Raw genomic sequence first — 15,584 nt, forward strand, 5'->3', positions numbered from 1 at the left:
CTGGGCAGAGTCTCACTCTTGCCACCTGTCAGCGATCCACATCCCAGGCGTAGAGAACTGGGAGGCGGATTTTCTAAGTGGTCAGACTTTTCATCCGGGGAAGTGGGAACTCCATCCGGAGGTGTTTGCTCAACTGGTCCATCGTTGGGGCAAACCAGAACTGGATCTCATGGCGTCTCGCCAGAACGCCAAGCTTCCTTGTTACAGGTCCAGGGACCCGGGAGCAACGCTGATAGATGCTCTAGCAGCTCCTTGGTTCTTCAACCTGGCCTATGTGTTTCCACCGTTTCCTCTGCTCCCTCGACTGATTGCCAAAATCAAACAGGAGAGAGCATCAGTGATTCTGATAGCGCCTGCGTGGCCACGCAGGACCTGGTATGCAGACCTAGTTGACATGTCATCTCTTCCACCATGGAATCTGCCTCTGAGGCAGGACCTTCTAATACAAGGTCCTTTCAATCATCCAAATCTAATTTCTCTGAGACTGACTGCATGGAGATTGAACACTTGATTCTATTAAGGCGTGGCTTCTCAGAGTCAGTCATTGATACCTTAATACAGGCTCGGAAGCCTGTCACCAGGAAAATCTACCATAAGATATGGCGTAAATATCTTTATTGGTGTGAATCCAAGAGTTACTCATGGAGTAAGGTTAGGATTCCTGGGATATTGTCCTTTCTCCAAGAGGGTTTGGACAAAGGCTTATCAGCTAGTTCTTTAAAAGGACAGATCTCTGCTCTGTCTATTCTTTTGCACAAGCGTCTGGCAGAAGTTCCAGACGTCCAGGCATTTTGTCAGGCTTTGGTTAGGATTAAGCCTGTGTTTAAAACTGTTGCTCCCCCGTGGAGCTTAAACTTGGTTCTTGAAGTTCTTCAGGGAGTTCCGTTTGAACCCCTTCATTCCATTGATATTAAACTTTTATCTTGGAAAGTTCTGTTTTTGATGGCTATTTCCTCGGCTCGAAGAGTCTCTGAGTTATCTGCCTTATATTGTGATTCTCCTTATCTGATTTTTCATTCAGACAAGGTAGTTCTGCGTACCAAACCTGGGTTTTTACCTAAGGTGGTTTCTAACAGGAATATCAATCAAGAGATTGTTGTTCCATCATTGTGTCCTAATCCTTCTTCAAAGAAGGAACGTCTTTTGCATAATCTGGACGTAGTCCGTGCCTTGAAGTTTTACTTACATGCTACTAAAGATTTTCGTCAAACATCTGCCCTGTTTGTCGTTTACTCTGGACAGAGGAGAGGTCAAAAAGCTTCGGCAACCACTCTCTCCTTTTGGCTTCGGAGCATAATACGCTTAGCCTATGAGACTGCTGGACAGCAGCCCCCTGAAAGGATTACAGCTCATTCTACTAGAGCTGTGGCTTCCACCTGGGCCTTTAAAAATGAGGCCTCTGTTGAACAGATTTGCAAGGCTGCGACTTGGTCTTCGCTTCACACCTTTTCAAAATGTTACAATTTTGACACTTTTGCTTCTTCGGAGGCTGTTTTTGGGAGAAAGGTTTTACAGGCAGTGGTCCCTTCCGTTCTAAGTTCCTGCCTTGTCCCTCCCATCATCCGTGTACTTTAGCTTTGGTATTGGTATCCCACAAGTAATGGATGATCCGTGGACTGGATAAATTTATTTCTCTTGTAGTGTATCCAGTCCACGGCCCGCCCTGTCCTTTTAAGGCAGGTCTAAATTTTAATTAAACTACAGTCACCACTGCACCCTATGGTTTCTCCTTTCTCATCTTGTTTCGGTCGAATGACTGGATATGGCAGTGAGGGGAGGAGCTATATAGCAGCTCTGCTGTGGGTGATCCTCTTCCAACTTCCTGTTGGGAAGGAGAATATCCCACAAGTAATGGATGATCCGTGGACTGGATACACTACAAGAGAAATAAATTTATCAGGTAAGCATAAATTATGTTTTTTTTTATTTACTTCTGTTAAATTTACGTCCTTGTTTTCTATCCTTTTGATGAATCTTAGCTCCTTTTCGTAAGAGCATATCTCAATAAGCTCAGGAGCACTATATGTTTATTATTGTTAGAAACATTAAAGCAAGTTCTGCTGCCATATAGTGCTCACTGTTGAGTCTGCCTCATTTACTACTCATTACATGTGTGAAAATAGCCTATTGTAATCAGAATCCATCATCTGCACTGATTTAACCATATGAATCCCAGCGAATAAATACTCCAACACTGGTCTCTTATTTAGCTGGGTGTATACTGTAGGTCTCTGCACTCAGACCTTGTTATCAAATTAGTATAATATATCATAGCAACACTCCTTCAGTTCTTCAAAAAAATAGTTTTATTTGCAAAAACTTTCACAGCTGCCAAAACGGCTTCTCTGCCATGTTATATTTGTCACTTCCTAATAATATACATTTTCCTTCGTTACAAAAATGTTTTCCCTTTCTGTATTTTCTTTTCATTTTCCATATTTACAGAATCGATGACCAATTGATCTCCCTATTCATTCCAGTTGGATGTAGCACACCTAGAGTATAAATCCAATATGTTATTTATCCACTTTATCAGTAATTTGAAAATGTAATTGTGAGACACTATGCCCTGCTTCCAAAAAATGGTGCGCTACTGGGGCTGATATATTTCTAGTTCTGATCTTGGTCTTATCTTCCAATATGCGATCCCATACTTTACTAGTAGACACACCTACATACATTTTTCCACATGGGCATTTAATTAAAGGGACAGTCTAGTCCAAAACAAAATTTCATTATTCAGATAGAGCATGTAATTTTAAACCATTTTACAATGTATTTCTATCACCAATTTTCTTCTTAAACGGGGAGTGGCCACAGCTGCATTTATTACTTTTAGGAAATGCAGAACCTATCCACCAGGATGAGGCAAAGATACCCCAGCCAAAGGCTTAAATACCTCCCCCCACTTCCCTCATCCCCCAGTCATTCTTTGCCTTTCGTCACAGGAGGTTGGCAGAGAAGGCTCTTATGGAGGGTAGTACTTTTCGAGATAGGACTGGAGTTTTAAGTAGTCCTGTCAGCCTCTCAGTGAGAGCTTTGGTGAAAGTTAGAGTCCGGAGATGCAGGGAGAGTCTTTCTGCGAAACCATCCCGAGTCATATTAACAGCTCCATAAGCAATCAGCGTTGATGAGTTTCGCTGCCTGCTTTCTTCATTCAAGTCCATGTCAGAAGCGATGCTACTATCTGAAGGGCCGTGTTGCTGTTCCACGGCATAGATTCTGGTAAGATCGTTTCATTTTTTTATACATGTAATGAAAACGCAGAAGACAGGGTCACAGTGGGACTCCTTTTATCTGTATTGAATCAAGGGTTAATATCTCCAGAGGGGGATTATTATATGTTTATTTGATTTTATGCTGCTTTTATGTGTGAGATGTTATGGGCTCATAGGCTGTTATGGAATATAAAGGTTTCACTTTCACTTTGAGAGCCATGCATCTTACAAGCTTGGCACACTTTTTCTCATAGCAGGGACGGTCCTGCATTGTGCACCATGTGATTCTTTCCTGACTGGGTGTCTATAAGAGAGGAGTCCATAAATCTCTGTACTGTCTGGGTCATGGGAGGTGGTGAGTGCCCCAGCCATTGGGATATAAAGGTGCAGTTCTTTTGAATAAAATAAGATGTTTTATTTCTATAGTTCTCCGGTTATTGCACTAGCGATGGGGGATTCTGTTACTTAGAGGGCACTCCCTCTATTCCTATAGAATAATTCCTTTATATTGTGAGGAGGCCTTAGTTTCACTCCCTCAATTGTGTTCCATATGCCTTGATAATGTGAGAATATCAAACATGTTTGATACCACTGAGCCATCCACCTTTGAGGAGTTGTCGTCCAGTGAGGTGTGTACCCTACATTCTTATCACTCTACACATGTAGTTTCCCGTAGCATTGCTGACCCTCCATCTGGGGAGGGGGCATTTTTTCACCAGACGTTACTGCCCAATTCAGACAGCTGTGTCTGAGGCCTTTAATGCTTTACCTCGCCCTGCTAAGCGCAAGCCAAAGGTTACATATTGCACTCCTTCCCAGAGTACATCAGATAATTTATTGGATTTAACTTATAAGGTTATCCGAGGATGAAGTTCTTTCTGAGAATTAAGGCCTTGAGGGTTGCTAATTCTTTTATCTGTAATGCTAATAAGCAGATTATTATATATGCTATGGCTTCAGCCTTTTCTGTCAGGCTCATCGGGCTCTGACTGAAGTCATGGTCTGCGGATATGACTTCTAAGTCTAGACTTCTTTCCCTCCCCTTTAAGGGAATGATTTTGTTTGGTCCAGGCCTGGACTCAATTATTTCCACGGTCTCAGGGGACAAGGGTGCCCTCCTTCTGCAAGAGAATATGAACTAGTCTAAGGAACAATTTTCGTTCCTTTCGTTCTGATAAAGCCCATGTCAGCAGTCCTCCGCTAAGCCAGAGCACAACAAGAGCTCTTGGAAGCTGGCTCAGTCCTGGAATAAATCCAAGCAGAGCAAGAAGCGCCCAAGTCTAAGTCGGCGTGAATGGGTGGTCCCCGGTCCTCTCTGGATCGTGTAGGGGGCAGTCTGACGCTCTTTTCAGTTGCTTGGTTCAGGGACACACAGGATCCATGGGTCCTGGAGGTCATAGCTCAGGGTTACGAGATAGGTTTCTAGTCTCAGCCACCCAAGGGCAGTTTCCTCCTCTCTCTCCTGTCTTCCTGACCAGGGAGGAGGGAAACCTTTCTGGGGTGCGTACAGGATCTGTCCTCCTAGGAGTTATTGTCCCGGTGCCTATCGCAGTGAGTGGTTTGGATTACTATTCAAACCTTTTCTTGGTCCCAAAGAAGAAGGGAACTTTCCGTCCGATTCGGGACCTAAAGTGCTTAAACAAGTTTTTATATGTCCCTTTGTTCAAAATGGAGACAATAAGGTCCATCCTTCCCCTCGTTCGAGAAGGGCATTTCATGACCACAATAGATCTGAAGGATGCTCTCTTCACGTACCAATCCTCAAGGACCACTTCCAGTTCCTGGAACAGCACTTCCAGTTTATTGCACTTCCGCTTGGTCTAGCTATGGCTCCAAGAAATTTTTCAAAGATTGAACCATTCGGAATCTCTCCTCTGTCTTCTTCAATCCCATGGATAAATCTAGAGAGAGTTCTCTTGTATCAAGTACCAGGGTAGAATAGACTTCATAGACATGAGAATATTTCTCACAGACCAGAGACGTTGCAAGCTAGCTTTAACATGTCTTGCCCTCCAGACCTCCTTAAGGCCATCTGTTGCTCGGTGTATGGAGGTGATTGGTCTCATGGTGTCCAGCATGGACATCATTCCCTTTTGCCAGGTTTCACCTCAGACTGTTGCCACTGCGCATGCTGAAGCAGTGGAATGGCGATCATTCTGATCTGTCTCAACAGATTTATCTGGACAACTGATCGAGAGAATTGCTCTCTTGGTGTTTTTGTCCGAATCACTTGTTCCAAGGGACGTCTGTCTCAAGAACATCCTGGGTGATTGTGACTACGGTTTGCGAGTCTGTCAGGATGGGGAGCTGTTTGGGGTACCAGGAAAGCACAGGACCTATGGACTCAGGAGGAGGAGGAAAAGCTCCTTCCAGATCGCATTTTGGATCTTCGGGCAATTTACAATGCTCTGAAGGTTTGGCCTCTGCTGGGTTCATCCCAGTTTATCAGATTCCAATCAGACAATATATCCTCGGTAGCTTACATCAACCATCAGGGGGGAACAAGAAGCTCCCTAGCTATGAGGGAAGTATCTCTGATTCTGGAGTGGGTGGAGACCCACATTTTTTCGCTGTCAGCGATCCACATTCTTCCGGGTGTGGACAACTGGGAAGCGGATTTCCTCTGCAGACAATCCTTTTATCCGGGGGAATGGCCTTTCCATCCCGAGTGTTTGCAGAGATTTGCAAGAGGGGGATCTTATGGCGCCTCAATACCAAGCTATCCAGATATAGGTCGAGGTACAGGGATCCTCAGGTGGAGCTAACAGATGCATTAGCGGTGCCTTGGAGGTTCAATCTAATTTATCTTTTTCCAGCTGTTACCACTACTTCCTAGTGTAGTGGCTCGAATCGAGCAGGCATCAGTGATACTGATTGATCCGTCTTTGCCGCAAAGGATATGGTTCACGGACTAGTGGGGATGTCATTATCTCCTCCGTGGAAGTTACCTCGTCGCATGGATCTGCTAACCAAGATCTTTGTTCATCTATGTCTAGATTCTCTGAGGCTGACTGTGTGGAGATTGAGCGCCTAGTCCTAGGCAAGAGAGGGTTTTCTGAGTGTGTTATTTTACTCTAATTTAAGCTCATAACTGGTTACTCGTCGCATCTATCATAGGGTGTGGAGGACCTACTTATTCTGCTCTCCAGGATGAACTGGAGAAGGGCTTTTCTGCATGTTCCTTGAGGGGACAGATTCGGCCCTGTCTGTGTTACTGCACAAGAGGTTCGCTGAGCTTCCTGATGTGCAGTCATTTGTTAAGGCTCTGCTAGGTTCAGACCTGTGTTTAGATCTATTGCTCCTCCTTGGAGTTTGATTCTTGTTCTTTAAGTTTTGTACGGGCTCCGTTGGAGCCTATGCATGAAGTAGACATTAAATTATTGTCTTGGAAGGTTCCTTTTCTACGGGCTATTGCTTCTGCGTGCAGAGTATCTGGGATTGCTGCCTGCAATGCGTCCCTCCTTATCTGGCTTTCCACGCTGATAAGACTGTTGTATGAACCTGATAAGACTGTTTTTTTCCCTAAGGTTGTGTCAATTCGTAACATCAATCAAGAGATTGTGGTTCCTTTCTTGTGTCCTACTCCTTCTACGTCGAAGGAACGTTTTCAACGTAGTTCTGGATGTGGTTTGTGCCTTGAAGTCCTATCCTCAGGCCGCAAAGGAATTTAGACAAACATCTGTGGGGTTCAGAGGGCCTCTTCGACTTTCTTATCTCTTTTGGCCGAGGAGTGTCCTCCGTTTAGCATTGAGACAGCGGGACATAAGCCTCCTCCGAGGATTACGGCTCATTCTACAGGAGCAGTGATTTCCTCTTGGTCCTTCAAGACTGAGGCCTCTATGGATCTTCCTTACAAACTTTTTCCAGACTTTACAAGTTTGATGTTTTTTGCTTCTGCTGAAGCAACCTTTGGGAGAAAGGTTTTTCAGGCTGTGGTGCCCTCAGATTAGTTTCCATCTCTCTTTTTTTCCATCCCGTTTTGCATTCAGTGTCTTTTTTATAGCTTGGGTATTGTTTTCCCAAAAGTAATGAATGCAGCTGTGGCCTCTGCTTGTTTTAAGAAGAAAAACTTAAATTATGCTTACCAGATAATTTTCTTTTCTTCTGATGGGGAGAGGCCACAGCTTCCCATCCATTTTTTTTCTATAGGGCGGCCTTCTATTTTATTTGTTCTTCTGGCACCTTTTTTCCCCTGATATTTTTCCTACTGTTTCTTGTTCCCTCGGCAGAATGACTGGGGGATGAGGGAAGTGGGGGGAGGTATTTAAGCCTTTGGCTGGGTTGTCTTTGCCTCCTCCTGGTGGCCAGGTTCTGTATTTCTTAAAAGTAGTGAATGCAGCTATGGCCTCTCCTTGTCAGAAGAAAAGAAAATGATCTGGTAAGCATAATTTAAGTTTTTGCTTTGTTTTCTTGGTATTCTTGGTTGAAAGCTAAATCTAGGAGGTTCATATGCCAGTTTCTAAGCCCTTGAAGGCCGCCTCTTAGCTCAGGGCATTTTGACAGTTTTTCACCACTAGTGTAATGCTCGTGGGATATCTCTCTATCAGACCAAACTTGGCCAGTAGTCTTCTTATCCCGGCGTCAAGTGGAATAATAGGAAATATCAGATTAGAGTAAGTTAGTGAAATGAGGTAAGCAGTACTCATGGTAGACAGGGTAGTCCTTCAGGGCAATAAGAAGAAGACAGAGAGTGGTCAAGACAGGCTGAATCCGGCAACAGGAAGGCAATCCAGCAGTAAAGCTGTTCAGGGGTGAACCAATAGAAAGAGCAGGAACAGGCGGGTATCAGCATCAAAGGAAATCCAGCAGTGTAACAGTTCAGGGGTAAACAAATAGAATGGTCGGACAGGCAGAGTTTAGCAACAATATCGCAATTCAGTAGTTCAGGGGTTAAGCAAGCAGAGTGGTCAGACAGACAGAGTTCAATAACAGTATAGCAATCCAGCAATTCAGGGGTAAAGCAAGCAGAGTGGTCAGACAGGCAGATTTCAATAAAAGGATAGCAATCCAGCATACAGTAACACAGCACCCAGGAGCAAACGGAGCAACACCTATACTTAGGCAGTGTATGTAAGCACTGCAGGTACTTACGTAGGCGCTGAATCGCGCCAAGCAGCTCAAAGGATCCGGCTTCAGAGGAAGAGACGTGTGGCGATGATGTCATCGCCGCATGCTCACAGGAACCGCTGCATCCCTGGCAACAGACAGAGTATCAACTGCTGCGTCCCTGGCAACAGCTAGGACGGCGCAGGAAGTAGCGTGATAACTAGATGGTGTTAGTTCATGTGTTTCATATAGATAACATTGTGCTCATGCACGTGGAGTTCCTAGGAGCCCGCACTGATTGGTTAAAATGCAAGTCTGTCAAAAGAACTGAAATAAGTTTACAGAGGCTTAGATACAAGATAATTACAGAGGTAAGAAGTGTATTAATATAAACTGTGTTTGTTATGCAAAACTAGGGAATGGGTAATAAAGGGATTATCTATCTTTTAAAACAATAAATATTCTGGTGTAGACTGTCCCTTTAAATAAATAATATTTTCAGAATTATACGTAAAATAACCCCGAATTTAATATTTTTTTTCCCTTTGGGGTATGAAAAAAATATATAAGAGTAAGTATCTCTCAAATGTTGTACTCTCTTAAAAGCTGGCTTTGGGCAAGATTGGAATTCTGGAATATTAGGATTACACTTTTATAGAATATACCAGTGCTTATTAATTATTTGTAGGACTTTTTTTATTGTATTATATTCTGGGACACAAATTAATCTATCATTTTTATTCTCATCTGATTCTTCAGCTCCTTTCTAGAGATCACACTAACTTCTCTCATTTGTTTATTTACCTCTGTCCAAGAAGCATTCTCCCATCTCCTTCAATTGCTTCTTGGCAATTCCTCATCATTTACTATTTTCCTTACCCTGAATAACTGACTATATGAGTAAGACTCTAGGAGGGTGGGCACTAGTAAACTTTAACCATATGAATGCTATATGTATTTTGGCATAATAGACATGCTTAAATAGTCACTTCAGGACTCCAACATCTACAAATAGTATTTTTTTTTAATTTCATGTTAATGTCCTAATTTATCACTAACAGTATTGGCATCCTTTTCAATCGGGGTTTAAAAGGGGATCGCATAATCGCTACTTTAATAGGAACCTATTGTAATGTTTCCGTCCGCACCACTGCTAAACCATCTGAATGCATATTTTATATTGTCCGGATGGACAAACTGTGTACCATTTTTTATTGCTGTATTATCACTTTTCAATTTTCACAAGTATTATTTTATACAATATTTATTTCTAGTGAACTGAAAACAAGATGGTGACTATGGGTTTCTATCTCCTTATACTGGATTTTACCATTACTTAAACTGTAAATTGTGAACCTCCTGCCTTGTATCTGCCTACCCCTAAACAAGATTGCCCGTTTGTGACTGGGTTTTTATAGAGGACACGCTTCCATGCACTCCCAAATTTGTTCTCAAGAGTGCATTTTAAGTGCTTACGCCCGACATTATTGAGAGTTATTGAATTTGTAAACTGGAATATGCCTTTGTGACTGATTTCAGTAATGTTGGTAGAAGCCCCATAGAAATAGGACTTTTAATGAGGATCCAAAAAACCTGTTTGCAAGTGTCGGAAAGAAGCAGAAATACGATATTGTGATCACACTGAATCGAAAAAAAATTGCCTTTTTCGGCCTGGAAGAGCTGAAAAAAGTCAGACAATATTTCAACCAAAAGAATAAGTTTAATTTTATATTAGAAAAAAAATGGGAAGTTTTTGTAACTCTATATAAATTCATATGAATTTTGACTTCTGAGTCCCTTAAAGGGAAAGAAAATAAACACAAAATGCAACAGTTAGGAATTTCAATAATCATAGACTTTTGCTAGGAGAATTAAAATTCTAATGTTACTTTGAATGTTGATTCTGATAGTGAAAGTCTATAAAAATCAATGTGTGTCTCTCGCTCTCTCGCCCTCTCACTCTCTCTTGCCCTCTCTCTCTCGTTCACAAAGGGGGCAGTGTTCATAGGTGGCCCATACGTGTGCATGTTTAACCAGCAATACTCAAATATCAATATTCTTGTCCTTCTGTGTCATGCAGTAATGTATTCTAATTAACAAAAATGTATAATGTACAAAGTGTTGTTGAAATAGCACATTTTAAACTGTAGTGTCTAATTGTGGAACATATTAGTGTGTTTTAAATAAACTGTGATGATTCCTACCAATTTTGGATGCTGAGATATATATTTGTTTCATTAAATTCTGCATAGGATTTAGCTGCTTTGCATGTGGACCTACCTGAATTGATAAGATCGTTTCACCTCTGCAGTCTAAATGAAGATGAAGTTATTTTGATGAATGATGGAAGAGAAAATACCAAATTCTCTGGAACACAGGTAAGAACAAAGCCGAAAATCAATAAATGGATTTTTGGAAATTAAAGTGAAATAAAAGTAAAAATTTAAGTTTCATGATTAAAGTGATGGTAAACTTTACATGTTAAAAATCAGGTCTGGAATCTAAGTGATATTTTAGAGGGACTTTAGATGATCACTTCTAATGAAGATGCGGTGCAACTTATTTTTTAATCTAGCCGTACGATTCTAATGCCTTGTGCTCCAGCCGCCTACTTCACAACTGAAAATTGTTCTCCATCTGGCCCTCTAGCCGTACAGCACTTTTTTGTAGCTAGAGAGCCGATTGGAGAACAATTTCAAACTGTTGGTTTACAAAAAATATGAGTTTTGAAGTGGGTAGCCGGAACGCAGGCTATTAGAATGACATGGCTAGATTAAAAAGTAATTTACATTGCATCTAAACCACATAGTAAAAAGAAGAACCGGTTATATGCATTTTAATCCAATAAATGCACATTTATTCACACCCGAAAAACCTTTATAGGGGCTTTATTTTAAAGAGGGGCTTCTATGTTTTAAAACAAGGGGTCTTGGGAGTCTCTAGGCCTTTTTTAAGGCCTATTATAATCGCCAAGTGATACCCTCATTAAAAAAAATATATTTATTAAAAATTTAAATAACAATGTTGCAAACAATGGTATGATTATGTTGTGTTTATTTTAAATAACCCCTACTTGTTTTCAACATGTTTATCCTCATATAAATTATGGCCTCTGGGTATAATTAGATCACTTTGATGTGCATAGGAGCTCCAATAAGCCCATATTCAAACAAATGTACATTTATTCACGTCAGGCAGGGTCGGCTCCAGAACGAATGAAATGGGGGGGCATTTTTTTTTCACAAGGGGGCACGCATTTAAAAAGCATGTATGAGAGTCAAAATAAGAGCAGACCTACTGTGGCAGTCCAGGGGTTACATTTATCAGATCTCTGGTTGTGCAGGAGTTAGATTTGTTTATATTTCTGGAAGTGCAGCGGTTACATGTGTCATATCTCAAGGAGTATAGGGGTTAAATTTATAAGATGTCTGGCAGTGCCGCAGCAGTTACATTTACCAGATTTATGGCAGTGCAGGGGTTACATTTGTCATATCTCAGGAATGTCTCCCGCATATGTATGTGTATATGTGTATATAATATATATATATATATATATATATATATAATAAAACAACCTTGGGGACAAATCGGAGATGTTTTGAAACATGTAAATAATAAAGCTAAGGCTATTTCACTCATTGTCCCACAGCTACATTTGAAGTGTGTGTATGTGAGCACCTATAATCTGACACACATTTTACACTGATCACTGCAGATAAAGCAGGCACAATGCACACTTGTTTTGTGTGACCTGCAGTGGGTAAACCAAGGAATTCCCAATTTGCTTCTTTATCTGTGGCTGCCAGGATATAAAGCACAATAGGGAAGGGATGCTACTCTCACACACACATTGGTTATACGGCTGTGTTTTCACAAAATTACTTCTGCCTTCCCTCTCACGGACTGTTAGCTTCTCACAGCACTTCCTGCAGAAGTCTGATGATATCATCTCACTGCAGCTCCATAGTAAGTGGGCTAGCAGGAGGAGGGGCAGTGCAAGTCCTAGGTTAACTGTGAGAGCAACAGCAGGGAAATGCAACTTTATTGGTTATCTGGTTGTAAATAGAGGAGAGTAAAGAGATTAGCTGGGCCCTCCTAAGTGGCGGATCTCCAGGGTCCAGTGGCTGCAAATGGTTTATGCGACATTTGGGACCCTGGACGTTCTGTCACTTTTAAAGTGTAAAAAGAATAATCATTTTTTTTAAATCACTTCTTTCTTCTGTTAAGTGTGATCAGTCCACGGGTCATCATTACTTCTGGGATATTACTCCTCCCCAACAGGAAGTGCAAGAGGATTCACCCAGCAGAGCTGCATATAGCTCCTCCCCTCTACGTCACTCCCAGTCATTCTCTTGCACCCAACGACTAGATAGGATGTGTGAGAGGACTATGGTGATTATACTTAGTTTTATATCTTCTATCAAAAGTTTGTTATTTTAAAATAGCACCGGAGTGTGTTATTACCTCTCTGGCAGAGTTTGAAGAAGAATCTACCAGAGTTTTTGCTATGATTTTAGCCGGAGTAGTTAAGATCATATTGCTGTTTCTCGGCCATCTGAGGAGAGGTAAACTTCAGATCAGGGGACAGCGGGCAGATGAATCTGCATAGAGGTATGTAGCAGCTTTTATTTTCTGACAATGGAATTGATGAGAAAATCCTGCCATACCGATATAATGTCATGTATGTATACTTTACACTTCAGTATTCTGGGGAATGGTACTTCACTAGAATTACACTGTAAGAAGTACATAAAGCTGTTTAATAACTAGAAATTATGTTTAACGTTTTTGCTGGAATGTAAAATCATTTTCATTTGCTGAGGTACTGAGTGAATAAATGTTTGGGCACTATTTTTCCACTTGGCAGTTGCTTAATCTTTTTTCTGACAGTTTCTGTTCTCTCTCACTGCTGTGTGTGAGGGGGAGGGGCTGTTTTTTGGCGCTTTTGCTACGCATCAAATATTTCAGTCAGCAGCTCATTGTATTTCCTGCATGATCCGGTTCATCTCTACAGAGCTCAGGGGTCTTCAAAACTTATTTTGAGGGAGGTAATTTCTCTCAGCAGAGCTGTGAGAATTATAGTTGACTGAGATAAAAAAACGTTTATTCTGTAATTTGTTTCCTGCTTTCAGAATTTGTTATCTTTGCTAATGGGATTAAACCTTTGCTAAAGTTGTGTTGTTTACACTATAACTGTTTTCAATTTATTAATTTTCAACTGTCATAGATCTTCTGTGCTTCTTAAAGGCACAGTACGTTTTTAATATTATTCTAATTGAATTGTATTCCAAGTTGCAAGTTTATTTGCTAGTGTGTTAAACATGTCTGATTCAGAGGATGATACCTGTGTCATTTGTTGCAATGCCAAAGTGGAGCCCAATAGAAATTTATGTACTAACTGTATTGATGCTACTTTAAATAAAAGTCAATCTGTACAAATTGAACAAATTTCACCAAACAACGAGGGGAGAGTTATGCCGACTAACTCGCCTCACGTGTCAGTACCTGCATCTCCCGATCGGGAGGTGCGTGATATTGTAGCGCCGAGTACATCTGGGCGGCCATTACAAATCACATTACAGGATATGGCTTCTGTTATGACTGAAGTTTTGGCTAAATTACCAGAACTAAGAGGTAAGCGTGATCACTCTGGGGTGAGAACAGAGTGCGCTGATAATATTAGGGCCATGTCAGACACTGCGTCACAGGTGGCAGAACATGAGGACGGAGAACTTCATTCTGTGGGTGACGGTTCTGATCCAAACAGACTGGATTCAGATATTTCAAATTTTAAATTTAAACTGGAAAACCTCCGTGTATTACTAGGGGAGGTGTTAGCGGCTCTGAATGATTGTAACACAGTTGCAATACCAGAGAAAATGTGTAGGTTGGATAAATATTTTGCGGTACCGGCGAGTACTGAGGTTTTTCCTATACCTAAGAGACTTACTGAAATTGTTACTAAGGAGTGGGATAGACCCGGTGTGCCGTTCTCACCCCCTCCGATATTTAGAAAAATGTTTCCAATAGACGCCACCACACGGGACTTATGGCAAACGGTCCCTAAGGTGGAGGGAGCAGTTTCTACTTTAGCTAAGCGTACCACTATCCCGGTGGAGGATAGCTGTGCTTTTTCAGATCCAATGGATAAAAAATTAGAGGGTTACCTTAAGAAAATGTTTGTTCAACAAGGTTTTATATTGCAACCCCTTGCATGCATTGCGCCGATCACGGCTGCAGCGGCATTCTGGATTGAGTCTCTGGAAGAGAACATTAGTTCAGCTACTCTGGACGACATTACGGACAGGCTTAGAGTCCTTAAACTAGCTAATTCATTCATTTCGGAGGCCGTAGTACATCTTACTAAACTTACGGCGAAGAATTCAGGATTCGCCATTCAGGCACGCAGGGCGCTGTGGCTAAAATCCTGGTCAGCTGATGTTACTTCTAAGTCTAAATTGCTTAATATACCTTTCAAAGGGCAGACCTTATTCGGGCCCGGGTTGAAAGAGATTATCGCTGACATTACAGGAGGTAAAGGCCATGCCCTGCCTCAGGACAAAGCCAAAGCTAAGGCTAGACAGTCTAATTTTCGTTCCTTTCGTAATTTCAAAGCTGGAGCAGCATCAACTTCCTCTGCACCAAAACAGGAAGGAGCCGTTGCTCGCTACAGACAAGGCTGGAAACCTAACCAGTCCTGGAACAAGGGCAAGCAGACCAGGAAACCTGCTGCTGCCCCTAAAACAGCATGAATTGAGGGCTCCCGATCCGGGATCGGATCTAGTGGGGGGCAGACTTTCTCTCTTCGCCCAGGCTTGGGCAAGAGATGTCCAGGATCCCTGGGCGCTAGAGATAATATCTCAGGGATACCTTCTGGACTTCAAATACTCTCCTCCAAGAGAGAGATTTCATCTGTCAAGGTTGTCAACAATCCAGACAAAGAAAGAGGCGTTTCTACGCTGCGTACAAGAGCTCTTGTTAATGGGAGTAATCCATCCTGTTCCACGATCGGAACAGGGACAGGGGTTTTACTCAAATCTGTTTGTGGTTCCCAAAAAAGAGGGAACTTTCAGACCAATCCTGGACTTAAAGATCCTAAACAAATTCCTAAGAGTTCCATCGTTCAAGATGGAGACTATTCGGACAATCTTACCTATGATCCAAGAGGGTCAGTACATGACCACTGTAGATTTAAAAGATGCCTACCTTCACATACCGATTCACAAAGATCATTACCGGTACCTAAGGTTTGCCTTCCTAGACAGGCATTACCAGTTTGTGGCTCTTCCATTCGGATTGGCTACAGCTCCAAGAATCTTC

At 41.9% G+C, this 15,584-nt stretch overlaps 1 protein-coding gene across 4 annotated transcripts in view; it reads left to right on the forward strand.

Annotated features, from left to right (window-relative positions):
• The window catches only part of AKAP11 (A-kinase anchoring protein 11), a 323,323-nt gene that overhangs the window by 140,930 nt on the left and 166,809 nt on the right, over window positions 1–15,584 (forward strand). For all 4 annotated transcript variants that reach the window (XM_053707970.1, XM_053707974.1, XM_053707972.1 and 1 more), the window contains exon 5: window positions 10,517–10,642. In XM_053707970.1, the coding sequence (XP_053563945.1) occupies window positions 10,517–10,642 (126 nt within the window). The remainder of the gene's footprint in view (window positions 1–10,516; window positions 10,643–15,584) is intronic.

This window comes from Bombina bombina, chromosome 3, assembly GCF_027579735.1.
Source record: "Bombina bombina isolate aBomBom1 chromosome 3, aBomBom1.pri, whole genome shotgun sequence".
Classification (NCBI taxonomy): Eukaryota; Metazoa; Chordata; class Amphibia; order Anura; family Bombinatoridae; genus Bombina; species Bombina bombina.